This window comes from Rhinoraja longicauda, chromosome 42, assembly GCF_053455715.1.
Source record: "Rhinoraja longicauda isolate Sanriku21f chromosome 42, sRhiLon1.1, whole genome shotgun sequence".
NCBI lineage: Eukaryota > Metazoa > Chordata > Chondrichthyes > Rajiformes > Arhynchobatidae > Rhinoraja > Rhinoraja longicauda.
In genome coordinates, this window is record NC_135994.1 from 7,323,644 (window position 1) to 7,342,970 (window position 19,327).

General features: G+C 42.2%; 1 protein-coding gene across 2 annotated transcripts in view; it reads left to right on the top strand.

Moving 5' to 3' along the window:
* The first annotated feature begins 2,704 nt into the window (after window positions 1-2,704).
* col2a1a (collagen, type II, alpha 1a) overlaps window positions 2,705-19,327 on the top strand; it is an 83,909-nt gene continuing 67,286 nt past the window's right edge. For both annotated transcript variants that reach the window (XM_078431409.1, XM_078431410.1), the window contains exons 1-8: window positions 2,705-2,962; window positions 6,025-6,237; window positions 7,625-7,641; window positions 10,733-10,765; window positions 11,372-11,404; window positions 11,913-11,966; window positions 12,205-12,306; window positions 14,505-14,582. In XM_078431409.1, coding sequence (XP_078287535.1) covers window positions 2,869-2,962; window positions 6,025-6,237; window positions 7,625-7,641; window positions 10,733-10,765; window positions 11,372-11,404; window positions 11,913-11,966; window positions 12,205-12,306; window positions 14,505-14,582 — 624 coding nt within the window. In that variant the 5' untranslated portion in view covers window positions 2,705-2,868. The remainder of the gene's footprint in view (window positions 2,963-6,024; window positions 6,238-7,624; window positions 7,642-10,732; window positions 10,766-11,371; window positions 11,405-11,912; window positions 11,967-12,204; window positions 12,307-14,504; window positions 14,583-19,327) is intronic.

Consider the following 19,327-nt stretch of genomic DNA (forward strand, 5'->3'; position numbering starts at 1 on the left):
CGTTTCACAGAGTGCTGGAGTAACTCAGCGGGTCAGGCAGCATCTCTGGAGAAAAGGAATGGTTGACGTTTGGGATCAGAACCATTCTTAAAACTGAATGATAGGGGAGGCGCGAGGAACTGGAGGTTAGCTACTCTAGCGTTTTGTGTCTATCTTTGGTGTAAACCAGCATCTGCATTTCCTTCCTACTCAATCCTGACCATCTGCCCAAGAGGAAAATTGTGAATGTCAAACTGCAGAAGGACGTCAGCATCTGTGGAAGCAGAGGAATGGTTCACTTTTGCGGTCCTGAGCAAGTTTTAATCCGAACGTGTCGACCAGCTCTTTGCCTCAACAGATGCTGCCAGACCTGCTCAGTTCCTCCAGTAAGAGACACACAAAAAGGTTGGAGTAAATCAGCAACATCTCTGGAGAAAATGAATAGGTGACATTTCGGGTCGAGACCCTCTTGTTTTCTCCAGAGATGCGACCTGTCCCATTGAGTCACCCCAGATTTTTGTGTCCATCTTCGGTGTAAACTAGCCTCTGCAGTTCCTTCCTACACAAGTACCTCCAGCAGCTTGTTTTTTTTTTGCTCCAGAATCTGTAATCTCTCGGATCTGATGTCTAGACAGCAAATTTCATGGGTTGTCTGGAAATAAAATGTGAAAATTGTGTTGAGGGCACAATTTTTGCAGTTTTGCTTCTGCCTCTCTGTTTCTCGTTCGAATTTCATTTTTATCCTTCAACTTTCATTTCTTAAAACAAAAGGTCAATTGCCTGAAATTTAATCTGCCTTTGACATGCGGTTTCAAAGCGTCTTCATCATTCTGTTCTGTTCTGTTCTGTTGTGAAAATTAAAACTTGTCCGTTTGTCCGGCCGGCTGCAGACCAGAGGAACCCCCCCCCCCCCAGCTTCCACAGAATGGGAAGCGCTCTCTTTATCCATTGCACTGACTCGCCTTTTCATTGTGGTGCCTTCACCACGTGAACACGGTTCCCCCACCCACTTTTACACCTGCACCAGTCATTTTCGGGCATTTTGCACACTTCTTGTCCTATTGGTTTGGTGTTCTGTTCTTTCACTGTGGTTGTTCTTTCTGAAAGAAGCCATCAAAAACTTCTCCCAACCCCCCCCCCCCCCAGAAAATCCACAGGAAGAAGGTTTTTTTGGAGGGGGGGCGGGGGGACAAAAAAAAATCATTTCCAAATCTCACACTCCGTTCATTTTTAATCTTTAAAAGAAACGTTAAAACGCAACAATTTCAACATAAGGCAGACAAAAAAAAAAGTTTTGTATGGCTGAGATTGCGATATGCGCAAATTTAGTGGGTTGAATCTGTGAAACAACACGTACAAAGCAAGAAACTCAGACATTGGTGTCTATGCATTGAGGATATCCTCAAGACAAAATCCAGCGTAAACTCACACACCCCAGCAGCTCAGTCGCAGTAAGATCATCACAATAATAAAAAAAATACTGTGCAATCTGCATCAACGATATGAAATTTGCGACGTGTTTGGTAACATCGCTCAATTAATTAGTCCACTCGAGACACTGTTTCGGGACTCCTGAACCGAACCGAACCGGCAGCATCTCATAGACTGCACCGGAGCCGCTGAAAGCGGCAGGGTCATCTTAAAAACCGTGTGACAGTCACACCATCGGAGACACTTTAACACAATTCACCCCCCCCCCTGCACTTGAAAGTGAACGCGATGACAGGTGAAACACACAATCAAAATGCCACCGTGATTATTTCACAGTAATGAACTGGGAGCAATGAACTGGGCTCCATAATTACACACATTTCACACGCACAACAGACTCGACCATTAAAGATGCGCAACGCTTTAAAACAAAAAGACTAGATCACAATCAATCGATTTCAGTCGGAAAGGCCCTTTATTGTTTATATTCCATCCCGAGACAAATGCGTGAAAAACATTATTTGAAAGATTCTTAGAGCTAACAAAAATAAAACCTGGCAGGATTTCTAAAGCACCGCAACTTCACATTTTTTTTGAAGGAAACTTGCACGCAGAAAGTAACGTTTTCCACCGCCATGGGTTCCTGTCTAGTCTCGGCTTGCAATGTTGCAATAAGCGACAAACTGGTGCAGCTCCGTGAAATCCCGAGCACCGAATCAGGAAAAGAAAAACTCACTCACTGTGCCCACGATGGGCTTTAGATTGCTCACTGGAGTGCATATTTGAGTGGGTCGCTCTAAGCTTGAGATTTCAAATCACCTCCGTTTCTCGATTTTGTATCTATGCACTAGCCTTATCTCACCCCGTGGGTTCAAAAAAAAAGACTAAGAAACTCCGATTTAGCCGAGACACAAGTTCCTGCAGTCCACTCTCGAAAAGCCTTCAGACAACTTCACCAAGCGTTCAACAAAGGCTGTTTCCCGTAGACAAAGTTCGAAATAAGCATTTTGTTTAAAATGCCATGTGCTGTAACTGACTTAGCCGTAAGTTTTTTTGTAGGCAAAATGATAAAAGTTCACTCGAGGTTTTTTTTTAGTTGGTGGGTAAAGAGAAAAAAAAAACCTAGTTTAGGGGCTGCTGTTTGGATTGGAAGGAGGGGCCTTGGTGAATGGGGAGAGCAGGCGAAGGATTGGAAAGGGTCGGGTTACAGCGCGGCTGGGGGGCAAAAGGGGGTGGGTCGAATTCACAAACAGTGGGGATATACGCAAGTGATTAAAGAGTGAGCGCACTTAAAACTGCGGTACCCGGTCCAGAGCAGAGAGCGCTGAGTTTCTGCTGGGGCCCGGTACTGGATACCCTTTTCTACCCGTTCCAAGGTTGACTTTATGAAGGCTCGGTAATCGTGGGACTCCTCTCCTCTCCATCCACACGACAACTCTGCATGTCTAATATTTAGATATGTTCAGGTTTGTGGACGCCCGAACATTTGTGCTGCTTGCAGCAACGCAAGCAATTCTATTAGCTGTTGTCAAATGTCAAGAATCAGATACCCGTAAGTATTTTTTTTTCCCAATTCTTCTTTAAAAATGACAGTTTTGCTTGCAACAGAGATTTCGTGTGAAGTAAAAGTGCTCCGTTGTGTAAAACGTTTTAAATTTGAACTTCGCAACTATTTTGAAACCTTTTAGCCTATTTCTTGATTTTAAACACTTGAGCTTTAAGAGTAACGTGGGGAATCATCTGTCATTTGCTTGAGATGCCGATTTGAAATCCTGACACTTAGCCTTGTGCAGTTAAAAGGAACAGTTGGATTTGAAAAAAAATCTAAAGTGGCTAGTTTTTTTTGAATGAGAGTGGATTCCGAGATTCAGGATCAGTGTCAAAATTACGAGACGAGCCAGTATGGAGTGGGTTGAATTAGTGATACCAGCCGAGAAAAACTTTACTCCGGTAGAATTGACAATCAGGACACCCCATGCTTCGATAATTCCTTTAAATGTGCATTTAAAAAAAAACTTCTGACACTTTATGCAGAGATGCAAGAGCAATCAGTGCGTTGGAATGCACAATCAGCCCGTCTGCAAAACGCATTAGATGAATAAATTCAATTGGTATTTTGAAAAGAAAATACTTTAAAACGACCTCAAACTATATTGGCTTATTGAGTCCGACGAGCTTGATGAGTATTTCGTCCTGGCTCGGGAAGGAATTGCTTTGAATTCCCCAGCGAGGCTGCTGATGCCGAGATCAAGACAATAAATTTAAAAAACACACACACACACGACTGAGAGAAGGGGAAAGGAATGGCTTCTGTGTCAAGTTTTGGCAGTCAAACCCATAACACAGACACTGGAGGCGAGCGAGGGGGAAGTTGGAAGGGGAAAAAAAGAGCACTTTAACGGCAGGATGGCGGGAGGATAGATAGAAAGTGTGAGGCAGATTGATAGTTGGCCAGGCTGGAGAGAGTTGGGGGAAGCCCCACCTACACAGAGGCCCAGCCATGGGATCAAACAATCGCCCTGGACTCTTGACAGACTGCTATTCACGGTAGCACTAACCTCCTGAGACAGGGTGACCGCGATCACTCACTCGGGCCAACTTTAGCAGAATCGAAAGATAATATGCACTTTTATATCGTGGGTTGTTTCATCCAACTTGAATTCTAGCCACGAATTCTAAGAAAAAATTCTAAATTTATATTCCATTCCATTTTGGTGCATTGGGTTAACCTGTTTCGGTATCTATTGCAGTATTTACACTAATCTAACGTGTAATTTTAAGTTTAAAATGTATTCGTCTAGACCCAGTAGCAACATAAAGTTACAGTAAAACTCCCGGTATCTTTCTGTAATAAAGACTAACAAGAAAGGGCGGATTTTTTTATGAAACTTAATACGGTCTGAGTTCTTTCCACCCCCTGTCTGTCGGCGCTTCGGGCGAAGCCAGTCACTATCGGTTACAACCACTCGCGAGTTCCAGACACCAATTCCTCGCCATACCACTGAAAGTTTTAAACACCTGGTCACGATGAGCCGGCTGCAATGTGTCGGATCCTCGGTTGTAAAGTCCAAGACTTTATTTTGTAAACTGAGGTGAAGCTAATTTGAAAACTGGGAAAGAAAACAAACTTAGCAAATGTGATCCTCAAAACTAATTGGAATTGGAGCTGAGGTGGATTTGGAAAGGCATTAAAAGGCGAGGGTCCTATCCCCCCCCCCCCCCCAAAAAAGCTGTTTATATTATAGCGTGGCGAGGAAGCACCCAGTTAGTTCTAAACTCCTCCTTCTTCAGTCTAAAAATACAAGGGACACTTCAGAGAAGCGGTGCTGGTAAACAGTGATATGGACAGTTCTGCAGTCTGAAAGCTTGCCCACCAACCACACCCTGGGGTCGTTCTGGGACCCTAACCCCAAACGTTGTGAAAGTGACCTTGCCATTTGCTTCCTTTATCCAAGCGTGCAAGAAAATCTCTCACTGGGTTTCTAGAAACTGATCAATATGGGTTTTTTTTTTAAATTGCTACTATTACGTGTAAACATTTGGAAACAAATCAAATGTAAAGTGCTAGAAGGTCTCCCGGGCGTGTGTTAATGTCGGGTTATTTGTTTCTGTTAGTTGGACTGGGCTTGAGATACGCATTGGAATGCAAGCAAAATCTGGATGTGAGCAGGTTATGAATGGTGCTTTTGTGTCCTACTGTTTGCCTAAGAGAGACTGGGAGTTTTGTGTATGCGGATTGATTGCAATCCCCTTATTATTTATTTAACCTGGTCCCGACAGTAAACTGTGATTCTGCATCTCTGTGTCAATTGAGAATAGGATCTATTCATTCTATCTGAGGGTCTAGCGGGCTCACACATGGGAGAGAACCGGATTCAAAACCAGCAACCCAGCACACACTCGAGGCGAGCCTCTATCACACCTGCGATTGCAACCACTAATCAACATTGACATGTTTCCAATATTAATGCATTACGGTTTGGAAGATATTGTTAGCAATTTTAAACCGTTTTGCATATTCGTATATCGACGTTGAATGCTCTTATTTCCCCAATATCACATTATTAGCTTCGTTCACAATACTTAAGCAGCAGTGTCAGCTGGATTGTATGTCACTTAGCAGTCGGGCTCTGCAGATAGAATCTGGAATTAAATGTAGTGGTTTCAGCAAAGTAATTGCAAAGCCCCTATATACACACACTGGGATTTGATTGTAAATGTGTGCTTGTGTCTAGAGACGGGGAAGAGTGGTGCAATGGAGCCACCTGGTGGAAATTGTGTGCATTTCTCGAAACCATTTTTATCATATTGCTGTAAATTTGGGCAATTAATGGAGGGTTTTTATTTATAGTCAATATAATTGATCACTAAATACTTATGCACAATATTTTATAAATGATGTATTCTCAAACTAATTATGTTGACTTTCTATAGTCTGCTAAATATGGTTCTGTTGCAGTATAATGACCTTTGAATGTGTCAAACCAGAATATGTTTTACAGGTAAAATAATTAAATCTATTAATGGTGTGCAGAAAAACTGGTAAATGTTTTACCATGTCGCTGATTTATGACTAACAGATTTCTCTCCTCTCCGTATGCCATTCACATACAGAAGGCCAGCAATCGTCCTGTATACAAGATGGGCAGACATATAGTGACAAAGATGTGTGGAAACCCAGGCCTTGTAGTATCTGTGTCTGTGACACTGGGATTATCCTTTGCGACGATATAATCTGCGAAGACATTAAAGATTGTCCTAATCCCGAGATTCCCTTCGGAGAATGCTGCCCTGTCTGTCTGAACCAGCGAACTCCTCCCATCAATCGTAATTTATTTATTTTCTTTCTATATAAATAAATTACTGTGAATTCCCCATTTATGGACACAGCTACCAGGGACTCCCCTGGTAAGATTTGTCCATTAGTGGCTGCTGTGGTTTTAAGCAAAAAAGGTGAAATCTGGATTTTTCCTGCACTTGCTCTTTTGTTGTGTTTTTATTCATTGCTGCAGTAAGCTCAGGATCCTTCTGAGGTTTGCAAGATTCCCCTGATCAATTTAGGATATGTCCAACTTGATATTTTTGCAGTTAACTCTTTTCCCAACACCCCACATTTGCGATGTGCCCTGTCCTGAAATAAAAGCCACGGTTTCAAAGCGAGCAGGATCCACTTTAGTGTCACATTACTTTCATTTTGGAAAGCAAATTGCAACAAAAGGCTTTAATCAAGTTACTTCTCAAATATGTTTACCTAAACACTAATTATAAAGTACCTGAGCTCGACAGAAGCACCATGCAGTCCTCATCTCGTGTGATATGCTGCAGACTGCAACCCTGAAATTAAGAGAAAAAAGTATTGTGATTCAGTGGTCCTTCTGAGAGGAACTTAATGTTAACTGTAAATGACAGTAAACTCCCATTGACCACTAGCTCAAAATGGGGACTTTCCTTTTGGACATATGTCTGCAAATCACAAATTTCTCTTTAGAATTGTCAAATCTGCTGTTATGATTCCAGTTTTCCCAGATGAGCTGCATTCTGTAAGTCACCTGTATAAAATAAGGTGACCTCAGGTACAAGTTTTTGAAAGTTTACTTACTGCTTGCACCAGTGAATAAAAGAAGCAAAAAGAGAAGTATGGGGATTTAAAAAATCAGATTATACCTTTGTTTTAAAATAAATATTTGCTGCAAATGTTGAAAGATAGATATTCAATTATGCTTACCATCTAGCTAAACCATAATGCCAACAAACCAATTTTGTTTTGCCAAATATGCTGACTTTTAGATGCTTTTTTTTCTTATAAAATAAATAAACTCTGCTGGAGGATTAATCAATACTTGATAATTTGCTTTTTAACAGGTCATTTCGCAAGCAGTTTTTTTTAGAATTTCTGATTTATGCTTGGTAGTTTATTGCATTGAGTTGCGCGTACAACAGATACAATGTTTGCAGAGTTAAATATTTGTTATCTAGATGGTCAGACATTGCAGTCATCGCTCGGTGCCAGTCAAATGCAAGTACACACCATGTGATGTGCTTGCTTATGCCCCTCGCCATTATGAGAAAACGAGGCTGGATTTTTAGAAAGAGCTCATCCCTAGCTCAGAGAGCACCTGTTAGACTGTGAAGGGGGTGTGTTAAGCAAATATTGATTTTGCTCTGATTGAAGATGCCATTTAATGTTTTTGTTTCTTCCCTCCACCACACACAGGGCAAAGAGGTCCGAGGGTAAGATCTCTCTCTTAACGATTTACATGTATAGATTGGGTTAAACACCAAATGTCAGAGCCTGAATATGTTAACTGTAGAATTAGAGTAACACCCTACCCCATCATGCACAAGAACGGTTCCTTCATCCAGATCAGGCATGTAGGGAATGACTTACTGCCTCGATTCCATGAATAGAGTCCCCAGTACACATTCCACAGCCTGAATCTATGGAAGTGAATGGATCTGAGCTTTGTTATTTGGATGTGTGCGGATGAATTTTAATAATTGTTGAATGACAGATTTATAGAAATTGCTATTTGGTTCAAAGCTGAGCAGTAGGCTCATTATGCAATGCTGGAAAGAAAATTATTTTAATGAGAATAAGTGAAATGTTAGCTGACAGACTGGCACATGCCTCTGGCGAACTGCAGCTGTAAAAGACAGGCTGTAATATTATCAACATTCGGTTCATCTGGAGGAGAATCCAAAAGCAGCCACACGAATCAGTCCAATTTATTGACACTCCTTAAATCGTGTCATTGCTTTTCAAACAGCCTTTTGAGCTAACGAACATTCTTGCACGGGACAATTCCAACAGAAAAACCCAACACTTACTCGAGAACTGCCCTTGACAATGGATCAAGTAAAGTCCCTCTCACAAGCCCAGGTCCAAATACTGACAGGTCCGCACCTGAGGAAAGTCACTAACCTTTGTCAGGTTATATTCCCTGATCCCAGCCTGGATAATATCACTGATCCTTCACACACTGAAGCTATTGGTGCTAGTCCAAGAAAGGTGACACATCTTTCCCAAAATACAGTCTTTAACACAACTTATATTGATCCTGCCCCTATTAAATCATTGACCTTGGAAGGAGTAAAATCAGTGATCCTGTCTTAAATAATGTGAATGATCATTCTCTGCCACGGGCATTGGTCATTGGCACCGCCTTGACATGGTTAAATGGCAGAGAAGGAGGCTATTTCTGCTCATCGAGTTTGCATGTGCTCAGAGATATCTCATTCCTCCACAAAATTTCCCTGTAACTCATCCTCCCCACATTCCCACCAATTTTCCCCCAGATTTCGCCACTCACCGACACACTAGAGGAGACGTACAGTGGCCACTGACCTCCCAACCTGTGTGATATTGGTGGTGAATGGAGAATCACCCACAGAATCACAAGGAGGATGAGCAAATCACACACACGCACGCACACACACTCAGTCAGGATTGAACCCAGGTCCCAGGACCTGGTTGAAGCTCTGCCAGCTGTGCCAGTGTGCCACCTTGTGCCATTTATCAATAATGCAATGTGAAATCTCCCTAAAGCTGCCTCACCACAGATACTGACTCTACCCTGCGTACAGATACTGACCTTACCCTGAATGTAGCAGTTGATACCACATTGACCAACTTCAATTGGTCTCCAAATTATGACAGCCATTGAAGCAAAAACCAAAAAAACTGCGCATGCTGGAATATGATTATGTAAAAAATATAAATGCTGGAAGAACACAGCTAGTCAAGCAACCTCTGTGGGAAGAGAAACCACTCCACACTTCGGGTCAGCGACCCATCCTGACCCGAAACGTTAACTGGTTTCCCTTTTCACAGATGCTGCCTGACCGACTGAGTTCTTGCAGCATTTCCGTTTTCGTGTGACAGCCACGGACCTTGCCCTGACCACAGTCCCCTGCCTTGCCCTGACTACAGTCCCCTGCCTTGCCCTGACTACAGTCCCCTGCCTTGCCCTGACTACAGTCCCCTGCCTTGCCCTGACTACAGTCCCCTGCCTTGCCCTCACTACAGTCCCCTGCCTTGCCCTGACTACAGTCCCCTGCCTTGCCCTGACTACAGTCCCCTGCCTTGCCCTGACTACAGTCCCCTGCCTTGCCCTGACTACAGTCCCCTGCCTTGCCCTGACTACAGTCCCCTGCCTTGCCCTGACTACAGTCCCCTGCCTTGCCCTGACTACAGTCCCCTGCCTTGCCCTGACTACAGTCCCCTGCCTTGCCCTGACTACAGTCCCCTGCCTTGCCCTGACTGCATTCATGAACCAGTCCTCAGACCTTCCCTCACTGCTGTCAATGACCTCAACTTGCCGTCGATGTCTTATCCCACCCTGACTGTCATCGCTGACCTTGACCTGAATACAGTTGTTGGCACTGCCCTTGGCAATACACCTGAGCTGTTCATGAGTGACTGCCACCATACCCTGCCCTGAGCAACCTCCGTTTCATATTGTGACTTCAGCTACTGATTGTGTCCAGAGTTAAGTAAATGACCCTGTCACATTCCTAGTCATTAACCTTTCCCTATTTATAGTGCATTTTGCTTTTCCTGAGTGCATTCACTCTTTCAATACCATTGTTCCAGTACAGTTTTTAACTCTACTCGGCTGCAGTATCGATCCTTTCTCTAGTACAAGCTCATCATTGCTCTCATTACTGTCAGTTCCCCCACTCTGAGCGCTGTTACTAGTCCTGGACTTAGTCCAGTCTTAAGATGACACCTTGAGTGGAATGACCTGATTCCTGTTCTTTCTCCAATTATAAATGGAGACTGCACCACATAAAATAAAGCTCGGTGCAGTTACTGACAGCACTCTCAATGTATTCTCAAAGGGATGGTGCATTACCCATTTCATTAACCCCTTGCAGAAAGTAACCCTGCCCTTTCCGATTTCTAGTCCTCGAAATAATCTGCCATTGGCGCACCAGTTAATGAATAATTCGTGTTAAAACTTCACGTGCATCTGGAAACGGATTAAAATGGAAAGTAGCACAATATATGAACATTTAGACGTGGCAGTTTAAAAAAAAAAACACATGTACACAATGAAATTAGCTCAGCCACAAACAAAATAATGGAAATACTCAGCAGGTCAAGAAATAACGATGGGGAAAGAAACTTCATTAACATTTCATGTTGAAGCAACAACTCATTTTCTCTCTCCAAAAATGCTGAGTATTTCCGGAATTTTGTTTTAATTTCAGATTTTCAGCATCTTTAGATTTGGGGAGTTGGAAATAAGCTCTAGGATGCTCTAAGATTCCAATCCTCGTCTTAATACTTCATGACCTTTTTTTTTCAAATTATTTTTAGGGACAGAAAGGTGAACCAGGGGACATTAAAGATGTAAGTTACCTGCACCCTTTGAAATATCATAAATTCTGGAACTTTCTCTGCTTTACTGTGAACGGAATCATTTCACTGCAGCATCTGTTGTATTAACTCATTGTGAAAACAAATGATTATACACGGGCTTAGTTTAATTATTTGCTGCAATATTTATCAAATCAAGAGAGCAAATCATTGATTAGCATGAAGGTGCTGTGGACATGGCCCAATATCTGTGAAGAATTCGAAGGTAGACACAAAATACTGGAGTAACTCAGCGGGACAGGCAGCATCTCTGGAGGGAAGGAATGGGTGATGTTTCGGGTCGAGAAACCTTCTTCAGACCCGAAACATCACCCATTCCTTCTCTCCAGAGATGCTGCCTGACCCGCTGAGTTACTCCAGCATTATGTGTCTACCTTTGATTTAAACCAGCATCTGCAGCTCTTTCCTACACATCTGTGAATAATTATCAGTTTGATATAAATCATTTGTGATAACAGTTAAATATTTTAAACAATTCATTTAAAAAATATTTATTTACAAGATTCATAATCTTGCTAAGTTATTAATTCAGCCAGATTGATGATTGCAAATCTTGACATTGTTTTGTATATTTCCCAGGTTGTAGGACCAAGAGGACCTCCAGGTCCACAGGTGAGTATCTATAGACTAAAACTCACGTTTGTTTGTCCCTTGACTACAGCCAAAACGGTACACGATAGCGTGACAATTTTAGGCCCACCTTACTCACCGTCATCCCTTTGGTGTTAATGGAAGTAGTTTCATTGAAATTGGTGTTATATTTTTAAAGTTATTCACATTTTATAGTTTCAATCTATCTCCTAGGGAGGGAGGGGGAGGGAGGGAGGGGGGAAGGAGGCAGGATAAGGGGGGTTGAGGGGGATGGAGTGGGGGGGGGAGGGGGATAGAGTGGGGGGGAGGGGAAGGGGAGGGGAAAAGGGGGGAGGGGAGGGGAGGGGGTGGAGGAAGGGAGGGAAGGTGAGGGGGGTGGAGGGAAAGGGAGGGGAGAGGGAGGGAGAGGGGGGGAGGAGAGGGTGCTGTACCAATAAAAGTTCCTACTTCTTTCAAATGTTATGCTAACTGTTGGAACCTTAGGAAGCATGTTGAATCTCTCAATAATTCTTCTTTACTTCTTCCTTAGGGACCATCTGGAGAACAGGGAATAAGGGGGTTACGTGGAGAAAAGGGTGAATTGGTGAGTGAACTTTGCATTTCTTTGTAACGCGATCCATAAAATATATTGACCTTGAAATTCCGTGCGGCCCGGAATACAGTAGGAATCAGGACAAGGACGCCTCCAGCATTACCATCAGTAAGAAGTGGATGTCAACACGGCTCTCCAATCCATTGCACACTCTGATGTGCCTTCTGCACTATTGTGCGTGAGTTTCATTTTCCTTTCTAACCTGGTGGTATTTTCTCTTTGATTTTAGGGTACGCCTGGTCCTCGTGGTAGAGATGGAGAACCTGGAACTCCCGGTAACCCTGGACCACCTGGCATACCTGGAACAACTGGCAGGTCTGACTTTGGCGGAGTAAGTACAATTCAAATGGATAGGAGGTCAAGCTGTTCAACAGTGTGCAGCCCAGGCTCTCTGCTCCTCGAGCCTGAATTGTATCGCAGTTGGGTTTTAGCATTAGATTCATTCTCCCCCTTTTACTTTTTAACATTTGTATTTTAATTAGAAAACAATTTAAGATAAAATGGACACTCATCCATTTGGGTCCATTTTGGGGCTTTATGAATCTCTGCCACCCAGTGTTACATACAATCTTCAGTCAGATCAAAGCTGCCTCAGCATTCCAGGAACGGATTTAAAAGGGGCAAAGGCGTTAAATGGTGGGACTTCTCCACACTGAGCCTGCATTTCATAACCTTTTATCAAGAATGTATTTGTCTCCAGGATGAATCAAATTCAAGCTCTTCCACCCATGTGCACTTTTCCAAATGGATTCACCTGATAATGAGCAGGAGCTGGGATTCTAACAAAATGTTTCTCCTGACCTAACCCAAGGATAATGAAGGTCAATTGGAGCACGCTCACCAGCTAAGATCACCTAACTCAGCTACAGCCAGGGATTAGAACTGGTGATGCTCATTTTGAACTTATCAAAGGCAGTTACCCCTAAGAATATCTCCAGCCAATGACAAATTCTAAACCATATATTTGAATCTGTCCGATGAACGCCTCTTCTTTGATACAGTCTGGATCACCCATTCTTTTTCAATTACTTGTCGGGCCATTTTAATTCAAACTTAATGGAAACATTAGGGATATTTCCCAATCAATGTGACCGTTTATTCATCTTGGACCCAAATTTTTTCGTTTGTACCTGTTTTCTTTAACAAATTAATTTCTCAGAAATTACGTTTGGATGACTGGGATATTTCGGGTATTGGCTCTGACTGCTCAGTTTTAGAAGCCTACCCAGTTAATTACAAGGACCTTCCACCCTTGAAATTAATTGTATTAATTATAGAAATATGAATTGGCTGAGCCTGTAACAGCTTTATAAAGTGACAATGGAGATAGAAACCGGAGTTATATGAACCAATTTTCTTCTCATATTAATGATTTTAAAAAGTAATTTATTTATATTTGCCTATTGAAGCAGCCATCTTAAATGTGATAAATGTTAAAGAAATAATTCAAAAGACAGATTTTAATTTATATCAGACTTCTTAGAAATATCTCAAAATACTTAAGTGTACAATGAATTACCGTAAGTCCAGTGCTTTGTAAAACGTAGGCAGAAACATCAGCTGGTTTTGCACACAGTGAAGCCCAACTAATGAGACCAATTGGCTTTGATGGTATAGCTTGAAGAAAGAAAATTTGCTGGGCCATTACCTAAGCTTGCATGAAATGTGAATTTTAAGAACACAGGACATCAAAACAAAAAGAGAGTGAATTTAGTAGCAAGATATATTATTGTAAGGGACAGTGCTACAGTTTTTCTCTGATGTATAACACAAAGGTAGAAAGTGACAGCAAGAATATTGAAGGAGTGAGTGGCTCATAAATGAGACTGTAAATTGATGTGACTTTAGCAGAAGTAAAATAGGAGATGGTTATCTCATATGTTACTTACTGCTACAGGATTATCGCTTTATTCTAAATAAAACAAACCCCCTTCTTCTGTTCTGTCCCCTTCATCTTCAGCTTCCTAGTCCCTGCTTTGTGTAGTGAGAGTGCCAGTTTCCACCGAGTCAAGGACTGTTTTGCACACTCGGCTCGCAAACAAACATTAGAACTACCACAAGTATACAGTTGCTCCTCAACTTACGATGGGGTTATGTTCCAATAAACCCATCGTAAACCCAAAATATCGTAAGTCGAAAATGCACTTAAATACACCTGATCACGTGGCCGGAAGCGAGCTGCGGCTCGCTGGCGTTGCCCGACGTTTGCACCATCCTAAAGTCGAAATATTGTAAGTCGAAGATCGTAAGTTGAGGAGCATCTGTATAATCACATTAGGCCCACTTTTTGTCTCACCTCTCTGGATTTGAAGCCAGAACGTTCTAAAGAGTAACATGCAAATCCATTAGATCAGCTATTTCCCCCCAAAACAATGAGTTGAGACATTGTGACGTTGTCGTGATATTGTGGACCTGTTATGCACGTGGACCTAAGAATTCGTTCACAAGGATGTTTCTGCAAAAGGTGACTATGTTAAGGTGATGAAGCGAAAGCACATAGCTCATCCAAGCTTTTTTTTTCTTCTACAGAACTTTGCTTCTCAGATGGCTCGAGGGTTTGATGAGAAAGCAGGCGGTGCTCAGATGGGTGTCATGCAAGGACCAATGGTAAGAAAGGCGTTTATGTCCCATTTCCTAGCATTATTCCAGCTGTATCAATGTTGTCTTCAGCTGACACCTCTCGTCTCCATTGATTGTAATCATATAAATAAGCTGTAATCAAACTTTTAGCAATGCCATATATTTACAGTTTGATATCTGAATCCATAATGAGGTTATGTATGCAATGTTAAAGATCATAAGATCATAAGATCTGAAGAAGGGTCTCGACCCAAAACGTCACCCATTCCTTCTCTCCTGAGATGCTGCCTGACCCGCTGAGTTACTCCAGCATTTTGTGTCTACCTTCGATTTGAACCAGCATCTGCAGTTATTTTCCTACATACATAAGTGATAGGAGTAGAATTGGGCCATTCGGCCCATCACATGTACACCTTCATTCAATCATGGCTGATCTATCTCTCCCCCCTAACCCCACTCTCCTGCCTTTTCCCCTTAACCTTTAGTTAAATTAAACTAGTATCTCTTCATAGTCCTCCGTGTGTATCACTCAATTACTATACATCATATCTCACCATTCATACATCGACCCATATCTTCCTGTTGTACATAAAATTCAATTTCCATTTACAGTCATGTCCCCATCTGTATATAAAATATAATTGACCGTTCCCATGGATAGCCATCCACTACTTTCTCTGACTTCCCATTCTGAGATGAGCACACTTACTTTTAATTCATCTCTTTTATTTCATTACCATATATTATTTCCTTTTACTTTTTCAGGTAGCAGCAACTAACAGTTTTAATTGTAGTTACCCCAGGCTTGCTAATTCAAGGACCTGTCATAGGACCTTTGTATCTGGGCTAGTTTTTGATTTCTATCTGTATTGAAAGCTCCAATACATTCTGTCATCTTGTATCACAGAATCTCTCATTTTCATGTCCCCTGCAGTGCTTTTTGCCACGTATAAGGTTCAGGAGTCTCTGCTCAATTGCACGAACAAATTTCGACATAGCTCACCAATAATCAGCCAGACCAATGCAAAATATTGAAAAATATTCAAGTACAAATGCAAAATAAGTGGGAGACAGTCTTGACAAGATTACTCTGACTGAATGGGCCAAATGGCATCTAGCAGGTTGAAATGAGTTTAGTTTTAGTTTAGTTTAGAGATACAGCGTGGAAACGGGCCCTTCAGCCCACCGATTCCACGCCAACCAGCGATCCCCATGCACACTATCCTACACACTAGGGACAATTTACAATGTAACCAAAGTCAATTAACCTATGTCTTTGGAACTTTCGAGGGTGTTTTTAGCTATTTTTTAAAATATTGCAGTAAATGCCAACACTGCCAAAAAAAATACTGGCTGTGTCCCTGACTGTATTAATTACCATTGCGAGCTGCAACTAATTGTAACAATCCACAGGCCTTGAAGGAGGGTCTTAAAATTCATTTATACTTTAGGTGCATTTCATTATTTTTTTTAAATTCCAATAAGATGCTAACTAATGTACACAAATGTGTACTGGTAAATAATTCAGCATTGCCTCTACAGTCATTTTCAAATATTCAGAACCAGTTTGCACACAGTTTAGAAAAAACTTAAGGATACTTCCTGATTGTACAGACTAATGGCAGATTTTGCATTCGGCAATATGGAAATATATTTGGGTGTAAACCAGACAGGGAAATAATTCCCAATTGCATAATGACACGGAATTAAGAGGCCACTTATTCAGCTTAAAGTTACACTAAAATTCAAAGCTATTAAGTGCATCTTTTGGAATTTGTACCTTTTGGTCTAATTTATATGCTGAACATGTTGCATTTAATTTCCCATTTTGTGCCAGCGTTCGGTGCAGTATAAAATTCACAAGCATTTTGATTTTCCATTGAGGTTAAATCTTCCAAATTCCTCCAATCTGCCTATTGAAAACAGTTCATTCATTTACTTTTGTATATTGCATTGATCCAATATGAATGAACTGTTTGTAATCTTCAGCATTATTTAGATATACCTGTTATGGTCCTTTACTTTCTCATTGGTTATATTATACGGCTGCAAAACTATTATTTGTTTTCCCAATTTGTAAACTACTTTTCGGATAGGATGGGGATCCAAGTTAGTGTTTTTGTATTGCCCTATGATAATCAGGGGATGGGAATGGCAGGAATTTTCCACTGGGATCAGGGGAAAAAGATAAGCAACGTAATGGGATAGAAATCCACAAAGACCCACTGTGATAGGAATCGGCAATATCCCACTAGGATAATTGGATCAGGATCTATGGCATTCCAGTGCACCCAGGGATTGGGATCAATGTTGCAATGGGATCACATGATAGAAATAAATGTTATCCCACTTTGATCGTAGTCATGGAATTAGCAATATCCCATTGGGATCATGGAATGTCAACCACTGTTCCGCTGGGATCATGAGGTAGGGGTAAGATGTTTTCACCTGGGATCATGGGATAGAGATCGGTGGTGTCTCACTGGAACTATGAAATAGGGATCACCAATGGGTTAGGATTCAGTAATGTCTTACCGAGATCATGGAACATGGAACAGCAATACCCCACTGGATAATATGATAGGGCAAAGTGCTACTCCACAGGGATCATAGGATAAGGATAAGGACATAGATGTTGGGAGGTCATGTTGCAGTTGTATAAGACATTGGTGAGACCGCATTTAGAATATTGTGTTCAGTTCTGGGCACCATGTTATAGGAAAGATATTGTCAAGCTTGAAAGGGTTCAGAAAAGATTTACAAGGATGTTGCCAGGATGAGAGGGTGTGAGCTACAGGGAGGTTGAGAAGGCTGGGTCTCTATTCCTTGGAGCGCAGGAGGATGAGGGGGGATCTTACAGAGGTGTACAAAATCATGAGAGGAATAGATCGGGTAGATGCACAGAGTCTCTTGCCCAGAGTAGGGGAATCGAGGACCAGAGGACATAGGTTCAAGGTGAAGGAGGAACGATTTAATTGGAATCCGAGGGGTAACTTTTTCACACAAAGGGTGGTGGGTGTATGGAACAAGCTGCCTGAGGAGGTAGTTGAGGCTGGGACTATCCCATCATTTAAGAGACAGTTAGACAGGTACATGGATAGGACAGGTTTGGAGGGATATGGGTCAAACGCAGGCAGGTGGGACTAGTGTAGCTGGGGCATTGTTGGCCGGTGTGGGCAAGTTGGGCCGAAGGGCCTGTTTCCACGCTGGATCACTCTATGCAACTATGACTTTATCAGCAAAGTCGTACTGGGAGAGGGACCACTGTTATCCCATTGCAATCCTGCCCCAGGGATCAACAACATCCAACTGTATACAGGTCAAGCATGTCCCATTGAGTTCATGCGATGGTGATCAGGCACACCTCACTGAGGTAAAAGGGTGGGAAATAACAATGTACCACTGGATAGTGGGATAGGAACCAGCAATGGCCCATTGGGTTATTGGTATAGGATTTAATAATAAGGTTTAATAAGCAACATTATTAGATGCTGGTGCCATGGGACTGGATCAATGGTCTCACACTTGGATCCTGGAATAGGGATAAGCAATGTCCCACTGAGATTGTGTGTAGGAAGGAACTGCAGATGCTGGTTTACACCAAAGACAGACACAAAGTGCTGGAGTAACTCAGCGGGTCAGGCAGCATCTCTGAAGGGAAGGAATGGGTGACGTTTTGGGTCGATTTAAAGAAAGGTCTCAACCTGAAATGTCACCCATTCCTTCTCTCCAGAGATGATGCCTGTCCCGCTGAGTTACCCCAGCATTTTGTATCTATCCCACTGAGATTATTTGTGCCCATTCACTGACGTCCCTCTGGAATCACGTGGATCGACAGCGGCACAATGGGATCAGCAAAGCCACACTGGAAAATATGGAAAAGGAACTAGAAATGAGCCACTGTGACCTTGGAATAGGGATCAGTAATATCCCATTGAGAGCACAGGTTAGGTATATTATTGCGCCATCAGAATCATGGGACTATGGTTCTCCAATGGGCTGCTAAAATCATGGGATCAAGTTGCAATGATGTCCTACTGGTGTCATAGAATAAGGGTGAACATGTTCTACTGGGTGTGTAGGAAGGAACTGCAGATATCAGCTGTATCATCATGAGATTAAGATCAGCATTGACCCACAAGGATCATGGGTTTGGGTTCAGCAATGTCCCAATGGGATTATGAATTGAATTGAATTGAATACAAGTTACAGTGAAATTCTTTGCTTGCATACCTTGGCACGGTGCTTACAAAGTTACAAATTCTTCCCCCCCCCCCCAGATTACAGGATAGTAATCATGTATTTTCCTCCAGGATTGTGAGATAGGGTTTTGCCATGTCCAACAGAACATTAGACTGGGATTATCAGTGCCCTGCTAGGATCATGGGATGGAGATCAACAATGTACCACTGACATCATGGGGGAAAAAGCTTGTGTCTCCCACTGGGATCATAGGATATAAATCATCAGAGTCCCTCTGGAATGATATGACAGAGATAGGCTTCAGGAATGTCCCATGGGGTTCATGGGATAGAGTCCAATGGACTTGTACAGGGAACATGGACTCAGCATCTTCTGTGTCCCCGTAAGATAACGGGACACTGATAAGCAGCAATGGTCTTTGCGACAATGGGAAAAGATCACTAAATTTTCACTGGTGTTGCAGGGAAACGATTAAGCAATGCTTCACTTAAATCAGTAGTATGCCTTTTTGTTTGCATCCTATCTAGTTTGGCATTACTGTCACAACATGGTTCTTGTGACGTCACCAC